Source organism: Chanodichthys erythropterus, chromosome 16 (assembly GCF_024489055.1).
Source record: "Chanodichthys erythropterus isolate Z2021 chromosome 16, ASM2448905v1, whole genome shotgun sequence".
NCBI lineage: Eukaryota > Metazoa > Chordata > Actinopteri > Cypriniformes > Xenocyprididae > Chanodichthys > Chanodichthys erythropterus.
Genome location: NC_090236.1, coordinates 20,391,413 through 20,415,684, shown reverse-complemented (window position 1 = coordinate 20,415,684; position 24,272 = coordinate 20,391,413). Strand labels below are relative to the sequence as shown.

Genomic DNA, 24,272 nt, shown 5'->3' with positions numbered 1-24,272 from the left:
TTATAAAGTTTTCATAGCAAATCGAGTCACTGAAATCCTGGAACTGACTGATCTTTCTTCTTGGAGATATATCCCTTCTGGGCAGAATCCAGCAGATGACATTACTAGAGGTAAAACACTCGTTGAGCTAGCCAAACCTGATCATAGATGGCGACAAGGTCCATCATTCCTGAAATATCCTCCACATCAGTGGCCGCAAAATCTAGTATCCGGACCTGATAGTTCTGATCCTGAACTTCGCAAACCACTCTTTTGTGGGCTAACACAACTGGAAGATCTTGCACTCCCAGACCCCTCCTGTTTCCAGTCTTGGGCAGAGTTGACATCTGCCATAACTGAGTTATTGCGACAACATAGTCCAGACTCTTGTGACCCTTCCTCAGTCCAAACCCTTCTGTTAAGGAAAGCCCAGCAACAAAGCTTTCCCTCTGAGTACCAGTGTTTAAAGGAAGGAAAGCCCATTGAACATCAAAGCCGTCTCCTTACACTTTCTCCTGAATTCCGAGAAGAAACACAACTTATTGTAGTGGGTGGCAGACTCAGACGAGCAGAGGATATGGAGCCTGGAATGGTTCATCCAGTCGTCCTTGACCCCAAGCATCCATTATCCAGTTTAATTATCAAGGACTATGACGAGAAACTTTTCCATCCTGGTCCAGAGAGAGTTTTCTCAGAACTTCGGCGTAATTATTGGATAATTAGAGGGAGACAAGCCATTAAAAAACATCAGTGGTCTTGTTTGGAATGTAGGAAGTGGAGAGCTAAGCCATCTATACCTCAAATGTCAGACCTTCCACTTTCCAAGCTCAGAGTGTTCAAACCTCCCTTTTGGTCCACCGGAATGGATTGTTTCGGTCCTCTCCATGTCAAGATTGGTCGTAGAACAGAGAAGAGATGGGGCATTCTGTTTAAGTGTCAGACCACTCGATGTCTACATCTTGATTTGTTAACCAGCTTAGGTGTGGACAGCTTTCTAATGGCCCTACGCCGTTTTATATCCAAGAGAGGTCAGCCTTATGAGATTCTTTGTGATCAAGGAAGTAATTTCCGTGGAGCTGCAAGAGAATTAAAGGAAGCTTTCCAGAGCCTTACTACTGAGTTACAAGTCAAATTGGAAAATCAGCAGATCAAATTCAAGTTCAATCCTCCACAAGCTCCTCATTTTGGAGGCTTATGGGAAAGAGAGATCCGTTCGGTTAAAACAGCTCTGCGAGTGGTAATTGGCAGCCAAACCGTATCAGAGGAAGTCCTACGGACCGTTCTTACAGAAGTTGAAGGAGTGTTAAATTCAAAACCACTTGGTTACACCTCTTCTAACATTTCAGACCTTGACCCTATTACCCCAAATCTCCTCCTCATGGGGCGGCGAGACTCTTCTCTACCCCAGGTGATTTACGCCAACACTAAGCTCCTTGGCCGTAGATCTTGGCGTCATAGTCAGGTCCTTGTTGATCAGTTTTGGACATCCTTTATTAGAAATTATCTACCAAGTCAGCAGCTTTGTCAAAAATGGAATAGAGAAAATCCTAATCTAAATGACTCTGCTGTAGTGTTAGTTATTGATCCTCAACTCCCAAGAGCATCATGGCCTATTGGCAGTGTAGTACGCCTTTTACCTAGTCAGGATAGGCGTGTTAGAGCAGCAGAAATTATTATTATAATTATATATATTACAGTTATTAATGGAAAAACGTATGTACGACCAGTTGCTAAGTTGATCCCATTACCTGAAATTGACAAGTAATGGCAAATACATGACTGTATTTGGGGGCGGCTGTTGTAAATTGGCCTATTTTTTTCCTTTTTTTTTATTTTTTATTCTTTTTGTACTACATTTCCCATAAATCCCAGTAACTTGCATAACCATATTTGGTGTACTACATTACCCATAATTCTTTGGTTAAGGTCTATAAATAGACCTCATTTCCTTCCTTTGTTCTTTTGCATTGGTGAGGAGTGGGTGTTTGAATGGGCACCCAACCATGTCCTTTGAGTTGTCTAGGATGCGTTACGTAAGTTTGTTTTTGTCAATTGTATGGTTTGAATTTGTTTATTTGAATTATTTGGATTGGGTTTAATAATCATTGTGGATTGAATATATATTATATATATATATTTGTTAATGTTTATTTATGAATTGTTTGAGTCTGATTATCTTTTTGTATGGTTTGTAGTGATTAAAAGACCATCCTGATCATCCTATCCATCCTGTTAATCCTGTCCTAAAAACATCTGTCATGTTTATTTGCTCCCTGTATCTTTGTGCTTGGGTCAGCCAAAGAATCCAAGACTCAAGCATCCTGAATTAAATAAAGACTGTAAGGACTAGAACTTTTCCAGTGTTTTAATCAGACACACCACCAAGTCTCTACAATTCTGAGGAACTTTGGATTTTAACATCTGATATCCAACACTAATGCCTTTCATAATGTTGGGAACTTGGGCTGGAATATGCAAATATTGGGGGTGTACACCCCGACTGTTACGTAACAGTCGGTGTTATGTTGAGATTCACCAGTTCTTCTGAGGTCTTTTAAACAAATGAGATTTATATAAGAAGGAGGAAACTATGGAGTTTGAGACTCACTGTATATCATTTTTTTATGTACTGAACTCTTGTTATTTAACTATGCTGAGGTAAATTAAATTTTTGAATCTAGGGCACCTTTAAGAACAATGATAATCCAGGGTTACGCGCAGTGTGAAAAGCCCTTTTTGCTTCTTTGCAAGTGAACAAGCATATTTCTTAAGACGTACCTGCAGAAAACCTTTTTTTAACCAAGGATAGTCTGTATCCTGAACCTACAAGTTGAAAATCACAGCCAGACAGAGTGCTGCCCTCACTGGTGAACTGCACTGCCAGCTGCGATGGTCTACTGGGACCCTCGGCTAACTGGAAGCGAGCCAGGAGAGCGCCAACCCCTGGCACACAGACACACAATGACAGAACAACATTACAGATATATATATTCTTTCAGAATGTTTATTCACACTGTACTTTTGATAACACTCGTATTTGCAAATTTATGATGTTAATAACAATGACTACAGCACACTTATTAAAAAAAAAAAAAAAAAATCTCTTCAACATCCCAGTTAACTTGTCATCATTTAACATTTAACCGTTTCCATAACTGTAAAAAGTGCCTGAATATTTAACTAGGCAAGCACTGAGTTTATGATTCGTTGTTTGTTGCTAAACAACTAATTTCAGTAGATTATATTTATTAATCCATTTGAACATTATAGCACACCATACAGAGTGCTGCAGGGATGGCGTACTGGATTACTGTAGACCAACCCTGGAACCATTTTCATTTTTGGGTGAACTATCCCTTTAAGTTTCTTACAGTTCTTTAAGTTTTTATTTATAATCTGCAAGTTGGAAAGTTTGAGTTAGAATAGTTTGCAAGAGCGCAATAAGCGTATAAACACACCTAGACTGTGAAAGCAGACTAGTGAGTAGACGAGTTTTCCTGTTTGGTGTGATGACGTCCGATAGACAGCCTCTGTAGTCCCATTTGTAAGCAACCGTCTTTTTCAAGACAAGTAAAAGTTTTCTGATTTTCTGATCTTTTTTTTTTATTACTGATGTATTTTATGTTTTAGAATAAAACATGAAAATATCATGAGCTTGTCTTAACCACATACCAAAAAACCCACTGAAAAAATGCTAACTTGTTTCCAGGTTTTAGGACTCATTCCTGTAGCACTCTATACCTATACCACTGCAATTCATGTGCCATGAAACTTCCTGTACCCTCACAGAATTCCTTCATCAAAAATGCCTGATCATTAACAGCGTTACATAGTTAAAACTTTTCTTGACCTGTTAATGCTATGCTAAGCTAGTTGGCTAAGAAACAAAGGCTTACAAATGTAATATAATATGATGTGCAATTCAAAATACAATAATTAACAGGTTCATGATTATGAATAAATACACAAAGCAATATTTTCACCTTACAAATTTCAGATTTTCACCTTTTGCAGAACACAGAAGAAGATTGGACTCCATGACATTTTTAAAAATATCTTATTCTGTCCCACAGAAGAAACAAAGTCATACAGGTTTAGAACAACATAAGGGTGAGTAAATGATGACAGAATTCTTTTTTTTTTTTTATCCTATAAGCATTATGCAAGAAAGGCCTTTTGAAATTTGGTTTCAAATATCATAAGGGTTTGTCTAGAAATACATTGATTAACTCGAAAGAAAAACAGTAAAAAGATAATTTCCATTTTCAGTTTTGCTTTAGCTTTCACTCATCAGCATTTGAGCCTCTGCAATGAACAGAGACGTTTCATCTGCTCAGCTTGAAGAAAGAAAAGCAACTCGGACAGCCTTTCAGCAATGATCTGAGTATCATGTAGCTGCGGTTAATGGCGTTTATATTCTACTTTTTTTTTTTTTCGATTGAGAGCTGCCATAAAATCATGTATCTTGAATTGCATTTTATGTGCAGTGAAATAGTATTAATTTACTGCTGTTTATACAATAGTGTCACTGTATTTAAGCATTACTTTTATTTTACTATTTACTGATATGTTTAATTTTAAGTTTTCTATTTTCAGCTTTCATTTAAATTTTAGCACTTTTTGTGCTTTTGTCATTTTTATTCTTTTTTTAATTTTTAAATATTTTAAAAAAAATTTAAAAAATATTTAAAATTTTAAATATTATTTCTATATAGCTATTATTTCAGTTTTAATTTGAATCATTTCAGAACTTAAACTTTAAGGCAATTAATTAAAACCAAGGCAATTAATTTCCTTTAAGTTTTCAAGTTTAGGTTTTAATATTTATTTTAATATTTATATTTTATTTTTAATTCAGCTTTATTTCAAGTAGCAGAAACATTTTTTAATAGTTTTAGTTAAGAATAACAACTACGGAAGAGGATTAGGGCCAAGCAATAATAAAAAAATCCATCTCGATATAGATGACCATCTCGAGATTTAAGTTGTTAAATTTCGAGAAAAAAATCGTTAAATTTCGAGAAAAAAGTCGAGATAAAATGTTAAGAATAAAGTAATTAAATTACGAGAAGAATTTTGTTAAATTATGAGAACAAATTCGCAATTTAACAAATTTTTTCTCGTTATTTAACAACTTTTTTTCTCATAATTTAATGAGTTTATTCTCAACATTTTATCTCGACTTTTTTTCTCAAAATTTAACAACTTTAATCTCGAGATGGTTTTATTTTTTATTATTGCTTGGCCCTAATCCTCTTCTGTAAACAACAGTAGTTGTTATACAGTAGACATTCTTTTGAATACCTTATATAAATTGTGTCAAATGTTGCGTTGTTTATGATATATATCAGCTGCTATTGAATATTTAATTGTACAAGCTCATTTTCCCTATTCTTCAGTTTTTTTTTTTAAAGCTGCTTGTGGCGACCAGGGGGGGCGAGAGCCCTGAGGGAACGGCGCGAGGCCGGTGGCACGAGTGTTAATGAGCTTCACCTGGGAGGCGCACCGGCCTTGAGTCCCTCACGGAGGAGCTCCGGGAGCATAAAAGGAGGAGCGACTACCATGAAGGACGAGAGAGGACCAGGCCTGGACTTTATGTTATGGTTAATTATGTTTGTGTGGCCGGCAGATGTCCGCGAGGGTCTGCCGGCATTACTTTCGTTTTGTTCTTTGTTTATTTTGAATTAAAGTTTTGTTGAACGTTCGCCGGTTCCCGCCTCCTTCTTCCCACATCTACTAACCTCGTTACACTGCTATATAATCATATATGATCACTAGCGTTATCAGAAGCTGCTAGTTGGGCTTTGTGAATCCTTTCCTTGAGTAATTCAATTTACAACTATTAGGACATTCTGCACATTGTACAACTGCCAACATGAGCTAAACATTCTGGCAAATCTGTTAGAGGGCTTCCCTTCCAATCAGTTAATATCTAAATGGCCTTTACCTCCATTTTCAGACTTCTGTGAGAGCTCTGGGATCTTCCACGCAATTTTCTGCGTCTCTGGGTTCCTTAAAAAGCAAAGAATGAGCAAACATTACTATAAATGACAACACTGCTGTTAATTTGCAATGTGATTTTCTTGATAGTTCCTTACCAGGTGGCAGGTGGGAGCATGGCCTGCAGTTTAGTCACGCCGCCATCCACAGCTGCCATGAAGTGGATGTTGGTGAGAGGTGTGGGTGTGGGCATGGCCTCGGTGTTGTATTTATAGTCTATCCTGAGGTCTGTGCTGCTGGCATCACCACGCCAGCTCACCGCAAGGTTCAGTGGCGTGGACTGGATCCCTTGAGTGGACACCTGTAAGGACAAATCTCAAATATCACACACTATTAAAAGAAACATCAGAGAAGATGATCAAAATTCATTTAAAGGGGTCATGACATGAGAAATCAAATTTGCCTTGATCTTTTGACATATAAGAGATCTTTTTACCATTAACACATCCTGTAAGTTTCATAATTTGAAACATCCTCCTCATTATAAATGAAGCATTTATTTAATCAATCTCCAAAAATGGCTTGTTTGGATATTGTGGGATTTATAACACCACACACTTGTATGACTGTTTAAACAGCTCATTTCTGTAGAGACTTCAGAAGGATTCCAGAGTCAGGGACAAGTGGATGGATTATATATTTATTCAGAAAATTTGACTGCAGACTGTTTTGTAAATGTGGCACAGTGTAATGGAGAGTTTGCAAAGAAATTTTTGTTCACAGATGAAGCATCCAACTCTACTGGTTCTGAGAGCAGCGACATCGCAAACTGTAAGCAAACGATTTCATAATGTTTGTCTGTAAATGATGGTTTTATATGGATAATGTTAGCCAATCAGAACAGTGGCCGTTAACTAACAAGCCTTAAAGGAGCCGCCCCTTAAAAATGAATTATTTCAGATAGAGGGTCAGAATGAGGGTTGAAAATAATCAGGGATTATATTAATTATATGTATTTAGTTTTTTTTTGTGTGAAAAAAACTATTAACATTATAGGTGAAACTCAAAAAAATATATTAGAATAATAAAAAAAATCCATTTCATGACCCCTCTAAATGATGTATATACTAACAGATCATGTTTATATACAAAATCCCACCTGGTACTTCAGCATGTCCACGTTGTAATATGTGGCCTGTGGCCTCTGCTCAGCCACTTTCTTTAGGTGACTCAACAAGTTTGGCATATTTACCCAGAACTCCTTCAATTCACCTGTAGGTGGTGTGGTGTCACTGAAGGATGAAAATATTTAAAGTTCAAATAATGCCATCTCAAAAGGGCTTTAAAATGTTAGTCACGATTAGTGACCAAAAATCCTTTTTTTAAATTTGTTTTATTTCTTTAACCAAAGCAGATATCTAGAGAGCAGCGTCAAAGGATGTTATATAATGCTGATATAATGACACTGCACTTTAATGATAGCAAATAAAATGTACTGAAATGTGCTGAATTTAAATGGATTCAATTACACACAATATTTACACTTACTGCACAAAATATTACATTCACTATTTTATTTTTGGTGCACAAAAGTATTCTTGTCACTTTATAATACTAAAGTTGAACCACTGTAGTCACATGAACTGTTTTAAATGTTTTAGTAGCTTTCTGGGCATTGAAAAGGGGAGTGTTATTGCTGGTGATGCAGACCTCACTGAACCATCAGATTTTATCAAAAATATCTTAATTTGTGTTCCGAAGATGAACAAAGGACTTACAGGTGTGGAACGACATGAGGGTAAGAAATTAATGACATAATTTTTTTATTTTTGGGTGAACTAACCCTTTAACTTAGTGATTGCTCTCAGGATATGAAGAGATTTTTAACCAGCATAGCAAAAAATGTTTTTGAAGCAAATCACCTACCCTGCCTTTAAGTAACTGTTGATTATTTAGCAGTGTTATTTTAGTATTATTTAGATACTAGTAAAGTATTTATTGATATTTTCAATTAGCCTTTATTTTTATATTTTCAGTTTCCATTTTAATTTATTTTAAAGCCCCCTGTGGTGAAGTTTTTATGTTGTTTATATGGCTTTAAGACAAACCATGTGCAAATTCATCAGTCAACACCATTGCTGAGTATTTCTCCTTAAAACTGCAGTTTACCAAAGACGGTCTCAAAAAATTCGGTTTGAATAGTTATCAATTTGATCAATTATCAATTTATAGTTATCAATGTAAAGCTGCTTTGACACAATCAGCATTGTAAAAAGCGCTATATAAATAAAGGTGACTTGACTTGACTTGAAACCGCCACAGTTCTCTACGTCACAAACATGCTGTAACCGATTCCATCAACATGCAGGATGGACTTTAGCATATCATTAACTATGCTGTGAAGCAGGAGGGTCTCAAAAGAAGCCAGATTATTCCAGTACATTTTTCTGTTGATATGAAAAACCTGGTACATTTAGCAATATAGCGGGTGAATTGAGTATATGTATATTACGATGTTATGATGAACTATATGCTTTTCTCCACTGACATTCTAAGTTGTTCAAAGAGCTTCTAAGGATGTGCAGTGTTTACTACAGTTAAGTTGACAGAGTGGATCTCTGAGCTGGTATGCGTGGAAATTTTTACATCAAATATACATGTTTTAGTTAACAATAATAACACTTTTATATATTATATAAAAGTTATATTTTATACTGTAACTATTTATTCAAAAGCTATGTTGAATTGTTTACGGTCCCATCTGTACTGTTTATTGTTTGATCCAATAGCAGCTGATTTTTAACTGTTCAAACTCATTTTCCTGATTTTTAGATTTAGTTTACCTTTGCCATCATCTAATGCTAACTTACAGTTAATCAGTTAAATCAACACTAATAATTTAATAACACTGTTAAATATAATCTTTGGCAGATCTCATGAATATATATTTTTCATACTGTACATTATAATGTCGTGATGCCTAAATTTGGTCGTAGTATTTAGTTTTTAGTGTTTTATTTTTAATATATTTAGAAAAAATAATCTGGAATTTGTAATACTGACCATAACATGAAAATAAATATTGGTTTATTATTATTACGGTCATAATTTTAATATTGAGACAACCCTAATTCCAACATCACCCACCTCAGTTTTTCTCTCAAACAAAGTTAACTATTTCTAAAACGGGTTGACTGAATCATTACAAAGCCCAGTCCAAATGAACGCTTCATTCACTAGTGGGGCATCCCTACTGCAGATGTTGTATTACCAGCACAGAAGCTGTGGGTTGGGAAGGACCTGCTCCAGCTGACTGTACTGGCTGATAGTGAAGGTCAACACTGGTGGACTAGGCTGAGTGGAGAAGTGTCTGGTGATCCCTGCTGGGAAAGACAGCACCATCTCACCGGTGATCTTCACCAAACACCTATAACACACAGTATGACACAAGAGAAAAACATTCAATTCAACTAATTTCAACTAAACATGAACTTAATTCGAAAGCTGACTATAAAATATGCCCTGCAGGCTTACTTAGTGGGATCTGCTCCTTTAAAGTAGGCGCTGATGGTCTCCGTGAAGGCAGCTGCCACTGGTAAAGTGTCTTGGGGTCCCATTGTGAGAGGACTCGGACCTCTGGAACATGCTGAAAATACAGAAGTAGATGGAATTTTATCTAATGGTCACACAACTTACTGAACTGAAGAAGGCATTATGCCTTGTTAGTATCTTCACACAGTATAATCAGCGATAACTGACTTGGGACAGCTCTGTTGTGGCCCACCTGACACAGAGAGGTTCAGTTCTCGGCCCAGTGTAGGTGTAGAGGCTGCACTCAAAGACGTAACGGAGGAGATGGAGGAGGTGCTCTCAGCTCTGGCTAGAGGTGCAAAGGGTGGAGGACTCCAGGAGTGGATTGGGGGGCTGAAGGGACGGGCCTGAGGAGAAACAAAAATAACAGCTTGAACCAGGCATTATTAATCTGACACCTAGTTCACACTCCCTTAACGAACGATTTCAACTATTGCTGTTGTTTTTTGGAGTTTTTTGGACCCATAAATACAGGAGTTTAATGTTTGGAACAGGCGGCCTCAGAACACTTCCAAGGATGGTTGCAAGATGACTTAAAAATATTTAAAATAATACAAAACAAGATTTTGATTAAGCTGAAACAGCTAAAAATCAAGATGTAAGCTGAAATTATATTTCAAGTAAGTGTGTGATTTCTAGACCCTAAAGTAATTTTTTTTTTTATATATATATATATATATATATATATATATATATATATATATATATATATATATATATATAAATATAAATATAATATATATATATATATATATATATATATATATATATATATATATATATATATATATAAATATAATTAATATATATATAAAAAAATCTATATATTTATAATTTTGGGCAAGCTCCATATTATTTTATCGGGTAGAAATTGTTATTTGTAACAATAATAATAATAATAATAATAATTAAACACTGTAATCACAAAGTAGAAAAGTCATGTAAATTTAATGGTAATAAAAAGTGCAAACCATGAAGAACATTTACTTATTTGAATTTCATCTAATTATTTTAGTTGTTTATAATTATTTTATTTCTTTATTTTATTGAATTGCCACTTGTAACTACTACATAAGCAACTTTGTCATTATCACAGAAGTATCAGAAATATGTTAAAATATTAGCCCCTTTTACACATGAATTATTTACTGGTAAATTACCATTAAGAGATCATGTGTGAACAGGACGTTTTCAAAAATACTGGTAAATCGGTTCTGTATGAGAAGTTTACATTACCAGTGCTATGATGCTGTGTCTGAACAAAGAATAAAGATTACAGGTATGGGCATGTGTGAGGTTCGAACGGCCAATCATAAAGGTCTTATGAAGATGAAGCGATTACTCCCCGATGTTTACAGTAAGCTCCACTGCTTTTTAATAGTTTTTCTATGTAATTATGTGGTAAATGGACATATTTGACCATTCCACTGAGTCACAGCTTTTTCAGAGTGTCGTGCTCAAGACCTGCCTTCTTTTTCATTCATCAGCGCTGCGGCTCTGCAGTTGGATACTATTATGCACGTCTCGTGTTTTTAAGAGCAAAAATGCGTTCTGTGTGATCATCCGCTTGTGCCTGTCACTCAGAAGTGAATTTTTTTTGTCAAACTGAACAGAGAGAGAAACTAAAGAGCTTCTCTTCATGCATTTAAAGATAATTTCAGATTAATAACATCATTGATGTCACTTTACCGGTATTTTGGTGCTAATGTGTAAATGGTCTCTTGATGGGAAAAAAAAACAGAACGCCGTTCTGGTAATTTTAAAGTAATTCTGGTAATTTTATGGTAATTTACTGGGATTACTGTGAGCTAATGTCTTTCACACTGGAACCAACAAGGTTGAGAACCATTAGGCATCTTCTCGTCTTAGCCATCTTCTTTTGAGGTGACATCTTTCAAATGTTCCACAGCAGTGGAGAGTCATACCAGATCTGCTAGGTTTGGTTTTCCAGGTGGTAGTTTCGGTCGTGATGATGGTCTTGGTGGTAGAGGCGGGATGGGGCTGCCAGCAGACAGTGGAGTGCCAGCACGTGCGGGAGAGGACGGCCCTAAAAACATCAAATCAGATTACTCTTACAGAAGAATTATTATTATTATCATTATTAATGCAACTGCTAAGATAATAATAATGGTTCAATCAAGGTTCCTGTTGACTTCTGTCATTTATTGAGTTTTATTATTTTATAATAATAATAATAATAATAATAATAATAATAATAATAATAATTGGATTGGTTCTCATTTAGTTTTGTGAATTGTTAATAATACTGAATGAGTTTAAAATATTAATAATACTCTGTCTTGTAACAGTATTTCTCTGAGAAGTTGAAAACTGTAATGAACCCTTTTAAATAAAGTTTATAATCAGTCTATTTCCCTAGATAAAATATGATATTGACATTATGGGTCCCATTACAGCAGTATGGAGCCCTGCACATGACATAACATGGCTATGATAACTAAATTAAAATCAAGGGATAAATTAGAAAAACATGGGCACAATTTAACTAAAATGAGGGAAATAATTAGTATAACGTGGCCATGATTTAACCAAAATGGGAATTAATTAATAAATCGTGGCCATGAATTAATAAGTCATAGGAACATATTCTTGATCTTTGGCAGAATAATTTTGCTTCAGCATGTCACGTGCTCAGTACTTTAGTGAAATATGATGTTAAATATTTTGGACAAAGGAATTAATGAAATGTAAGTGTGCTAGCCAATAAGAGAGCTTATTAGTTTAAAAATGGATGCAAAAACATTTATTTTGTTTAAAAGCTACTGAACTTAAACCGTTAAATTGGCTGAAAAAACAAAACCAAGATAAGATCAGTTAGCTCCATGGATGTAAGCTTTAGCATTATGAAACTCTCTATTCATTATTGTAAGTCTCCACTGGTATTATAGAAATTAACATTTATGAGTCTTTTTTTTTCTTTTCTTTTTTCATTATTTCCATGTCAATATGTCATTATGCTTGCTTCAGTCTTAAAAAGATATTCTACCCAAAATAAAAAAAAAATGTGTCATCATTTACTTACCCTCCTGCAATCCCAAATATGACTTTTTTCTTCAGATGAACACAAACAAAAGACGTTTAGTAAAGTAATCCATCTCTATAAGTCTGTAAAATGCAAGTGTATGGTACCTCGAAGTTGATGCTGATCCTTATGACAAATTAATGTCTTCTACAGCGAAACAATAGGTGAGAAAAATAATATTTTAAATGTTTTAAATTACTGTTAAAAACCATCGCTTCCAGTCATAAGATGCGAGTTCATGAGAGCATTGTGAAGCTCTACATAAGTGCATTCTGAAGCTCAGAGGACCAACACTTCTTGCACTAGTTTCCCAACAAGCTTACATCACACTTTACAACTTTCTGATGTTTACGTCAAGCATGAATTCATGAACATGCACATAATATGACCAACGGCCAGAAGCAATGGTTTATAGTTTAAAAAAAAAATGGAACTATTTTTCTTGCACACGCCTATCATTTCAGAAGATATTGATTCATCAGCTGAGGTTGTATGGATTACTGTCGTGTTCATTTTTGGGGTTTTTGAAGAGATGACTTTTGGATAACTTGCATTTTATGTACTCACAGGTATGGATTATTTGCATTCATCTGAAGAAAAAGTCATATACAGTGCGACTGGAATAGTATGTAATGAGTATGAGTAAATGATCAGACAATTTTCATTTTTTGATGGAGTATTCCTTTCAGTAACAGCTGCTAACTCACCACTGCCGGGCCCCGGGGAGCCCACCACACTCCTGTAAGTAGGAGGGGGCAGTGGAGGTGGGGTTCCTCTGAAGTTTCCTGCTGCAATGTCTTTGGGTGATGTGCCAAACACAGTAAACTCGTCCCTCATGCTCGCCAGGTCAGGGGTTCTTCTGCTGTCGTCTCTCAAGGTGAGAGGGGAAGGTATGGCTCCATGTGGAGGGTGGTCCGCTGGCAGGAAGGGCAGTCCAGGGCTGGCAGGGGTGACGGGGGACTCTTGGGCGGGTTCAGACTCTGGGAGCTGAAAGCAGCAGGGAAGGTCCAGGGGACTCAGAGGAGAATCTGAGGGAGGTGGTGGCGGAGGTGAATCTGGAGGCGGGATGGAGTGGAGGGGCGGAGGGGGTGAGGCGGGAGGCGGCAGGTTGAGAGGCGAGGTCGGGGGCGAGTCCGCAGGGGAAGAGGACAGAGGTGGGGACGGGGCGGGTTCGTCTGGTGGAGGAGGTCTGGCGGGAGAGCCCTCGCTGAAGCTCACCCAACTGCACTGCACCACATCTGATCCAGACCTGGGCGTCTCTACAGGCCCAAAAACACTATCCAAGTCAGGCATAGACGCCCCTGCGGCCGGGGCAGATAATGGTGCATCCTGATAGGCCGAAGATGATCCATCTCCTCTGACACTAGGAACCACACTATAATAACCTGCTCGGACAGAACAAAAATGAACTGTCAAATACTCTTCCATCTTTCACCACCACAAACTAGGGGTGTGCAATATGTATATGTAATTGTTGTTTCAACAATGTTGAAGCTGACATTATCGAGTATGTCACTCACTGCAAAAACACGCCTTCAGAGTGCACACTTTCATTGATGTGAAACACACTTTCGTGATGTTGCCTAGTAGATAATAGAGTTAGAATGTCCCCAAAATTCAATATACGGGGACAAAAATGACCGTGCATGAGCTTTTGTTTTATATAACTTTTTATACAACAGTTCAATAAACAAGAAAATAATATTGTGAGTTACATTTTAGACACAATATTGTCAGCATTCTCTGTTTTTGCTGTATTTCATCTATATAAATTGTTCCAAACAAAGCTGCAATGAAACTGTTGTGCATCTCTGAGCAACACACAATGGGCTATACTATCCCATGAGGCCACAGCAGAGAATTTTTGAATGGCAGTGAAGTGACGCAACTGACACTGGTAGGTCACATAACAATAACAATGAGAGTATACAATTTCGACAACAGCCAGTGACTTGCCGACGCATACTGGTGGTTTTAGTTTCATATTTAATTATTTTTAAACCATTAATCGCATAGCATTATTTATGAAAATGTAACTGCAGTGTAAATACATCTAAATGCTGTTTTAGATACAGCTTCTGTGGCAGTTCTGCAGTGCAAAAAAGAAAAAGCTTTAGGAGTCAGCTGTCCGTGACAGTCAAGGTACCAGCACAAAAACACACTCAGCAAAATACTGTCAAATTATATCGAGATCTCATTTTTTGTCAATATCACACACCTCTACCACAAGCTAGGAACAAGTATTCTGGAGAAAGATGATCCTGAACAGAAACTCAGTTCTTTGAAAAGAATGAAATTACATGTTTTTGAATGCTAAATTGGAACTGTCAGTACGTACCGGAAGATTCTACAGAGCTAGAGCTGCGTCCAGGTGGGGTAACAGGAATGTTCTTTGGAGGAAGTGGAGGCGGAACTGAAAGGACAGATGACAGGGCATGTTCGGAAAGAAGAAGTACTACCTTACTGAATACTGCAATGCATAAATAGTTTTGTAAAAAAACAAAAACAATTTTGTAAAAAATATGTAAAACAATGGAACAATCAACATGCAAACAGCTACTTTGTCACTTGAACTCATCATGTGTGAAATATTATAAATCGGGGCTGATCTTACTTGTGTCACTGAGTCACTTACTTTGGGTCACTTTAACATGCTTTTGGGAATGCAACACTCACCAGTCATCTTCCTATACTTGTAATGCAAAGCAATTTTAAAGCCATATATATATATATATATACACACATGTATATATACACATATATATATATATGTACAAATAACTGTTAAAAATAAAGTGGATTCTTGGCTTTTTTTGTGACCTGTTCAAATATTAATCATGTCATGGTGCTAATACATGATATTTTTCTGGCTAATCTTGTAGATCCAGTTGCACTCTGAGGTCTGCTGTGAAATGTGATGCTTTGTAACACTGAATCCCTTTCATTAGGAACTACTTTAGTGTCACTGTTGTGTGTTTATTGGTGCCTTCACGGTGTCAATTTTGAAGGCTATCAAAAACATTTTGGACATTTGACATGCATATCCATGAAGTGCAGGAGAACAGTGAGATGATAAATGCGGTGCAGTACCTGCAGTGGGCAGAGATCTGCTCAGAACACGGGTGGAGAGAGAAGCGGCCTGACACCAGAGCTCCGGCTCAACCAGGAACACTGTCATTAACATTAATGAAAAAAACACCCATCAATACAATCCTTAACCAACACAATATTTCATTAGCCGAAGCAAAGCAAGACACGGAAGAACATTTTTTAAATTAAATGTCAGTTAAATTTTTTCTAAAACTCAATTTGATTGATTGGCTGCCCGCAAACATCGTCTACTTTGACCATCAAACACTGTAGCTGTAGCTGAGACTGGAAAAGTTTGGTTTGTGTTGTCGTCATGTCGAGAAGACGCTACTGTAAATCTACTTTGCGTGCACTTTAAAAGGACTCATATTGGAATCGCTGGGTGTACAAGTGCTGAGGAAGTGACTGGAGCTGAAAATCAAATATGGTAATGGGTCTTCGAACTAACCATATTTAGGTTCTTTGTAAAATGAGGTGATGCTGCAATGTATAATTAGAGAAAACAGATTTGTTGGTGGAACAAATGCTTTAATATAAAAAACATGATACAATTTGTTCGTTTTGTTTATTCAAATTTTAATAATTAGATAACAGCCTCTGTCTGACATTTTCGCCATTTTTTATGTGTGTGGGTGGATCAAGTTGAGAGTCTAAACAGTCAAGTAAGAAAGAAGTTGCTTATGTGCAGGTGAGATTTTCCATAAAGGAAAGCTTTACCTTCTGAGTTGTGTGCTTCAAAATTGGTCTCAAACGGCGGGCCGAAGAACGCTGTTGTGTTTTCTCTTTTTATGTGAGACAGAAGAAAAACAAAAAGGTCAAAACATACCAAGAGTATTCGGGCAGTGAAATTTATCTTGTTACTCAATTGACAATGAATAATTCAATAGTGAGCAAAACCACAAAGTTCCATAAGGCTTTGTGATGGCACACTAACCTGGGCGGGTCTGAACCAGGCCCTGGGGTTGTCGTGGGTGTTGGAGTAGATCGCCTTGGTCTGGCAATCTCCTCACCTGGAATATGCAAAGACGACAACTATTTAAAAATGACTACTATGATCTACAAACTGGAGTGATATGACAATACACGTTTGTCGATATTTCCAAATTAACACTCACTTGACAGGTTTCGTTTCATCGGGCACTGTAACAAAGGTCACAGAAGAAGATAATGGCAATAACAAAGACATTTCTATTAACACTGTTTATATTAACAACAAACAATATTTATATTAACTGACATGATGGGATAGAAACTCTTTTGCTTTGATATTCACACATGCATTACTCTAAAACACATAACAAAAATGAAACTCCTACATGCCTGTGAAGGTTTCATAAACTACCAAAAATTTGGTTTGGTAAGATTTTTAAAATCTTTTTGAAAGAAGTCTTTAATGTTCACCAAGGGTTCATTTTTCAGTAATAATGTGAAATATTATTACAATTTAAAATAACTGTTTTCTATTTTAATATATTTTAAAGTGTAATTTATTTCTGTGATGGTAAAGCTGAATTTTCAGCATCATTACTCCAGTCTTTAGTGTCATATGATCATTCAGAAATCATTCTGATATTTCTTATTATTATCAATGTTGAAAACAGTACATATAAAATATGGTACATTTGTTTTCAGTATTCTTTGATGAATAGAAAGTGAGCAGCAATTCAAATAAGCAGCATTTATTTCAAATAAAAATCTTTTTTAACATTAAAAAGTCTCTACTGTCACTTTCGATCAATTTTAAGCAAACAGGCTACGGTCAAACGTGAAAATATATGCATACTTGTGACCACATATTTTTAGCAAATACTTTTTTCTACCATTGCACTGAATATACTGTCAAATCATGAGAGATAACAGATATAGAGTATTGTTCGGCACCTGGACATTGTTTTTTATTAGTTCCATTTATCAAAACTAATGAAGAATTTATTGATTGACTAATATTGATCCATGAGGGTACCAAGCTGTCGGTACAGCAGTACACCATGAAGAAGCATCATCACAATGAAAAGTTCAGTGTATTACAGCTTCTACTGTGCATGCAATAGCAACATTAGACTTGTGTATGTATCATACACAGTACATTTTTGTAATAGATATATATTACATTTACAAGAACCATACTTACTGGACTTCGTCTCTGAGATCAGCAAAAAAGGAGAAAGAACAGACCTGGTCAGAGAGCGAGTGACAGATCAGTACTATTAACAAAAACAACATTTAGAAGGGGAAAACGTTGGATCTTTCCTCACCCAATGCACACATGAAACCACAAGCAACACATGAAACAACACGTTCTCTAGTAATTGCGTTTAGTTGTGTTTAGTGTCTAGACTGGCAAACTTGGGCTATTAAAGGTTCTCTAAGCGATCCTGAGCGGAGTAACTTCCTGTTGACGTTCGAAGTGTTGTCAAACAAAACAGAGGCTAGCTAGACCCTCCCTCCGCCTCCTCCTCCCCTCCCATTCATGCTTCCTGAAACAGTCATGAACGCGCATTTAAAATCATTCTTGTCGGTAATTTGCTGGAGCATGTTTATTATGTTTTGTGGTCCAGGCTGCACCAGTTTGTTTTTGTTGCTGTTTTTGGAGCTTGTGGTGACTACCGAGACTGCGTTTTTTTTTTTTACAGTGTGTTCAGGGGACAGGCAGCTAGCGGATAGTGAGGAGATGTTTGCTGTATGTGACAAAAAATGTTTTGGCCTAAAAACGCGCGACATAGCTTAGAGGACCTTTAATTGTATGTGATATTAAAAAAATAAATAAAAACAGAGGTAGAAGCACACTTCTACATTATACATGAAGCATAAATGCATTATAAATGTGTTTTTGTAACTCAAAAGAGTACAACGTTATAGCAGCAGTAAGTTTATGGATTTATATAACTTGAATGCAATGTATTGCAAGTTGCTTTGTATAAAAGCATCTGCAAAAATCATGAATGTAAATAAAGCCACTAATTCAACTTACTTAATTTCAGTTAAAAAAATAATTTATGATTGAAGCATATCACTCATTATTTATTTAAATACAGTTTTAGGGATGCAGCAATATTAACATTCTGAATGATACTGTTAAAATAACCATATTTTCATGTTATGGCCAATAATCAGTCAATATTAAAATTATATATATATATATATATATATATATATATATATGTGTGTGTGTGTGTGTGTGTGTATGAAAAAATGGATGCTCTTTTTGAGTTTTGCTTAAAGGAACACTCCACTTTTTTTGAAAATAGGCTCATTTTCCAACTCCCCTAGAGTTAAACAGTTGAGTTTTACCGTTTTCGAATCCATTCAGCCGATCTCCGGTTCTGGCGGTACCACTTTTCATTTTCCTATTTAAAACTTGACTCTTCTGTAGTTAAATCGTGTACTAAGACCGACAGAAAATGAAAAGTTGTGATTTTCTAGGCTGATATGGCTAGGAACTATACTAGGAACTATATGGCTAGGAAAAATATCAAAACTCTTTGGTCATTTTTAAGCGCGATGCTAACGGTCTAATAAGATTCAATGAACTATGCTAAGCTATGCTAAAAGTGGTACCGCCAGAACCGGAGATCGGCTGAATGGATTCGAAAACGGTAAAACTCAACTGTTTAACTCTAGGGGAGTTGGAAAATGAGCCTATTTTCAAAAAAAGTGGAGTGTTCCTTTAAGATTACATTTAATAGTGTTATTAAATTATTAGTGTTTTCAAAGATTAACTTTAAGTGAGTATTAGATGATGGCAAAAATATTGAAAAAAGTAAAAAAATTAGTGGATATGAGTATGCATAAACAAATTCCCATTAACGACAGACACAACAACAACAAAAAAAAAAACTGCTATATCATGTATCCAAACATGGCTCTTACTCCACCATTTTGAGCAAGTCTTAAAGGGTTACTTCACCCAAAAATGAAAATTCTTTTATCAATTACTCACTCATGTTGTCCTTCGAAGCTTTACGAATCTTTTGTTTTGAATCATTGGTTCGGAGTGCCCCCCAGTAGTGAACCATCGAAACACTTATGACGTAACGAAGCCTCGTTTACTGAAATCACGTGTTTGATACACGCTCCGAACCACTGATTTGAAACAAAAGATTCGTAAAGCTTCGAAACTTCATGAAGCAGTGTTTTGAAAATGCCCATCGCTAGATATTGTTGAATAAAGTCATTATTTTGTTTTTTTGGAGCACAAAAAGTATTCTCGTCGCTTTGTAACACTAAGGTTGAACCACTGTAGTCACATGAACTGTTTTAAATATGGCTTTAGTAGCTTTCTGGGCATCGAAAAGAATTATCTTGCTGTCAATGGAGGCCTCACTGAGCCATCGGATTCTATCAAAAATATTTTCATTTGTGCTCCGAAGATGAACAAAGGTCTCACGGGTGTGGAACGACATGAGGGTGAGTAATTAATGACAGAATTTTCATTTTTGGGTGAACTAACACTTTAAGTCTACAACTAAGGAAAAACAATGGATGTGACAGAAGTGTAAAAACACTTGCTTACCGGACTCTTTCTCTGCATGTGGAAACAAAGAAAAGAACAGTGGAAATCATCTCAATATTTGAATATTTAATATTTGAATATTATTATGGGACATCAGCAGTGTAAAGTAAAACTTGGAGACTAACCAGAGGGGAAGGAGAGATGGCCAGCGTCCCGACTGAGGCCTTCAGCTCATCCATAGTAGATACTGTGCAGTTTCCACTGTTTGCCGTCAATGGCTTGATCTTGATCTTAAATTTCTTCCCATGCTCCTCCTCTCCCTCTCCCTCTGACTCACTGGAGGAGAAGTATGTCTTGACTTTTGGAGCTGGTAAGTCTTGTTAAGGAATTTCATGTTTTTTTACTCTTTACTTTTTATACAAATTAAAGGCCAGAAAAGATGAGAAATGACAATGCATGTGAAGACAGAAAGGATATTTCCCCCTTGTTCTCCAGGTTTAACGCTGTACCCTTCATCATCCACATCAGGAGAGTTCTGTTATGGTACAGACAAACACATGAGGCATTACATTCTCAGGAACTATAAAGACAGTATGAAAAATTTGCATTCAGAGAGATTTACTTACATATCGATCCCAGTCGATCTCACCGTAAAAACCATTAGGTGCACCATTGGCTTTTTTCTGGGAATAAAATATATAGGATGAGACATTGTAAGAATGATCACAATGACATAATAATTCACAACACTACCTAAAGAAAGTTTATAGACTAGATGGATGGATTATGCTGTACTCACAGATTTTTCTTTGTCTGGTGATCCACTGAAAGAGATGAAAGCAATTGTTTAGAAAAATGGTCGTTTCCTGTCTAAATTAGCAATTCTTTGCCAAAAGAAGTGGAGCAAATTTTATACCATTACTAAAAGACTGGCACTGCTACTAATATGCATTTACCAAAATTACACTGAGCCAAGTATTAGCAATGCATAATCATTATAGAAAGCACAATTCACCTGAATCACAATAAACTAGACAGTGCCAAGGTGGGCAGCTCTATACATACACCAGTGAGCAAATCAGAATATCCTATATCTGTGTTAAGGTGATGATCATTGACTGCTCTTACTCACGTGGAGTCACTGTCCTTTTCTTTCTTCCGTATCCCGAAGGCCTTTCGGGTACGCTTTTTCAGTCCTGTTAAAAATCATTTTTTATGGTCAGATATACAGTTCCTCTAGTGCAACATGTGACAAGAAAAAATAACATCAGTCAATCTAGAAGTCTTGATGAAATCTATATCTATATTACTGTTCAAAAGTCTGGGGTCGTTAAGATTTTTTAATTTTTGAAAGAAGCCTTTTTTGCTCACCAAGGCTTATTTATAATAACAATAACAATGGCATTACAATAATATAGTTAAATATTTTTAATTTATACATTTTATAGGGGTCATGAATTGAGAAATTAACTTTTCCTTGAGCTTTTGATATACAAGAGGCCATCGTACTATAAGAATATCCTGTAAGTTTCAGAACTGAAAACTTCCTTGTTAGTCCAATAAAAGCTTTTATTAACACCAGGCCCAGCGAACCTCTGATCCTGGAATGTGCCTATAGATGAAACCCCGCCTCCGCAGAAGAAATCATACCTACTTCATCATTGCAACGTTAGCCCCGCCCACTGGTGTGTTAGTGAGATGACAAGGAGAGAAGAGCGATACAGGACTAAAATTAACATTACCTTTCAAAGGATCCTAAGGAATATGGTTATTTATTTTCAACAATGTGAATGTCTCAGTTGAGCTTTATTTATTAGTATTCGGTACATTTCACTGTGTATTCTTTGGTAAATTAATTGCGTTTTGGTGAAGGCTTTGCAAACAGACTTTTACAATTATGGACTCAACAGTAATGAAACAACATGTAAGTAACTGTGTTAATTCTAATGCCTGATCTGATATGTAATGTTTCATGTACAGTCAGTCAGACGTTCTTTGTCTATGTGTCAGTAAATCAAACCTGTGACTAAACGGTCAACTTCACAATGTTTCTCATAATAGGATGCAAATAATCTGTTATATAAACTGTGATTAAATTATATATTGAAAGCAATCAAAGAATGCTTCCTTTACAATCGCTGGAGCTGTCAATCAAACAGTGGGAGTTTATCAGTGACTGAGTTCTGGACTCGTGCCAAAACTCTTGATTTATTCAATGAATCTCTTAGTTACATCGCTTTTGCACTGTTAGTTATGATGAAAGCATTCGTTAGTGTGCAGAAATTGAGTTGCAATGATGAGATGCTTTCATGCGCTCAGCTACATGCGATCGAAATATAATGCCATAGATCTAAATGTAATGCTATAATCAACACGTTTCACGATTGGTTAACCTCAAGAGCTGTAATAGTAAAAACATGCTAACACGATTTTCAAGTTTACTTAGCTATTTCATATGCAAATTTGTTAGCCAATCACAGCAGTGGGCGTTTACACTGAAGTCTCACAGCAGACACGCCCCTTAAAACAGAGCAATCAAATAAGAGGGCTAAAATCAGGGTAGGAAAAATGCCCTTTATTTCTAAATTATGACCATTTTTGATGTAAAAAGCATACTAACATTACAAATGCACCTCAGGAATCATAAAACAATGCAGTTCATGAACCCTTTAAGATGACTGTTTTCTATTTTAATATATTTTATTAAATAAAATAATAGTCTTCAGTGTCACATGATCCTTCAGAAATCATTCTAATATGCTAAACTGGTGCTCAAGATTTTGTTTTTATTATTATAAATGTTGAAAACATCTTGGTTACAGATGTAACACTCATTTTCTAAAGTCGAAATTAACTGACATTATGGGATCTCACTTGGGAGCCCAATCCCTTTTGAGTGATTTTGATTCTGGGAGGCACGACCCGATTCCAAAATGATTCTTGATGTACTTTTTTTATTATTAATTAATTAATTAATTAATTAATTAATTAATTAATCAATCAACTTGAACATCTTAAAATCCTTACATTTATATATCCTTACATAAGTAATTATAAGTAGCCTACTTTTTAAAATAATTACAAAATGAAAAAAATACTAAATTAAAACAATTGTTTGTTATTTTAAACTAATATAACTTCAAAACATAAAAGCAAGCAGCAAATAATAAAGAAGAGCAAAGAAACATATTACAAGTATGAACATTTTTCATTCAAGAACTAGGAGTGATTTTTCTTTCTCATCTTTACTGTTTGTTTGTTACTATGATGGCAAGAGCTCTAATAACCTGCATTCATGCACGGATCTCTTTTGAAATATAAGAAGTAATGTGGTTTGTCCTGTCCGTTTAATCCCTTAAGACATAACTGGCTGTGTTTACATTAATTTTGCATCATAAAACCATTTTTAGACACAAATGCATTAAACCACTTACATGAGTCGCGCACAGCCACATGCGCGAGCACTCTTCACAAAAGCATTTCAAATAGAGAATACGAACCGACGTCACGCCTCATTGCATCCCGGGGCGGCGCCGCCATTTTGACAGGATCACCCTCTATTACTCGTACTGTAATTAATACGGATTCTTGCTTACCTTTTGTTTTGTTTCTGTCATTAAGTGGAATGTTAACATTTTTAATGGTATCGTTTGCAGGGAATAGAAGCTATTTTATTGCGTCGCATGATCATTATATTTATTTTTTTTTTTTTTCACTTAAGTTTTGTAGAATTTCGTTTACTATGTTGATCTGTTTACCGTATCGCACGCTGGATGCTCACCGCTGCTTCAGCCATCGTATGAATATCCAAATAAATCTATGTGATCAACACACTGAGAAAGTCGATTCATTTATTTGTTGGAAACGTTTAAATGATGCTTAAAGGAGCATTTTGAGGAGGCCTACAACTTGTCATTGTAATTCCCCTTTTCCACGATCACAGATGAGGAGAATCAGAGATTATGGGTCAAACACACTGTATTTTTAAATTTATTTAACAAACGACAACCACACTAAGCAATTTCATACCTTTATAAAACCGTTATGAAGAAAATGTATAAAATGCTTGCATTTTAAGTAATACTGAAAATTTATATTTTGCTCTCATCCGTTTTTCTGCATGTGCTTTATTTGTAAATAGAATTTGGTCTCTTTAATATCAGTCTAAGTGCATTA

At 35.9% G+C, this 24,272-nt stretch overlaps 1 protein-coding gene across 1 annotated transcript in view; it reads right to left on the bottom strand.

The window, feature by feature from the left end:
- Positions 1-24,272, bottom strand: part of sgip1b (SH3GL interacting endocytic adaptor 1b) — a 37,702-nt gene that overhangs the window by 5,340 nt on the left and 8,090 nt on the right. Inside the window, exons 2-23 of the mRNA XM_067362378.1 lie at positions 21,229-21,292; positions 20,887-20,920; positions 20,723-20,845; positions 20,574-20,631; positions 20,282-20,460; positions 20,157-20,168; positions 17,775-17,786; positions 16,759-16,783; positions 16,578-16,653; positions 16,361-16,425; positions 15,644-15,724; positions 14,892-14,966; positions 14,074-14,136; positions 13,261-13,938; positions 11,436-11,557; positions 9,704-9,857; positions 9,454-9,595; positions 9,191-9,346; positions 7,079-7,211; positions 6,078-6,280; positions 5,927-5,991; positions 2,758-2,922 (exon numbers count right to left, since the gene is read on the bottom strand). Coding sequence (XP_067218479.1) covers positions 2,758-2,922; positions 5,927-5,991; positions 6,078-6,280; positions 7,079-7,211; positions 9,191-9,346; positions 9,454-9,595; positions 9,704-9,857; positions 11,436-11,557; positions 13,261-13,938; positions 14,074-14,136; positions 14,892-14,966; positions 15,644-15,724; positions 16,361-16,425; positions 16,578-16,653; positions 16,759-16,783; positions 17,775-17,786; positions 20,157-20,168; positions 20,282-20,460; positions 20,574-20,631; positions 20,723-20,845; positions 20,887-20,920; positions 21,229-21,292 — 2,685 coding nt within the window. The remainder of the gene's footprint in view (positions 1-2,757; positions 2,923-5,926; positions 5,992-6,077; positions 6,281-7,078; positions 7,212-9,190; positions 9,347-9,453; positions 9,596-9,703; positions 9,858-11,435; positions 11,558-13,260; positions 13,939-14,073; positions 14,137-14,891; positions 14,967-15,643; positions 15,725-16,360; positions 16,426-16,577; positions 16,654-16,758; positions 16,784-17,774; positions 17,787-20,156; positions 20,169-20,281; positions 20,461-20,573; positions 20,632-20,722; positions 20,846-20,886; positions 20,921-21,228; positions 21,293-24,272) is intronic.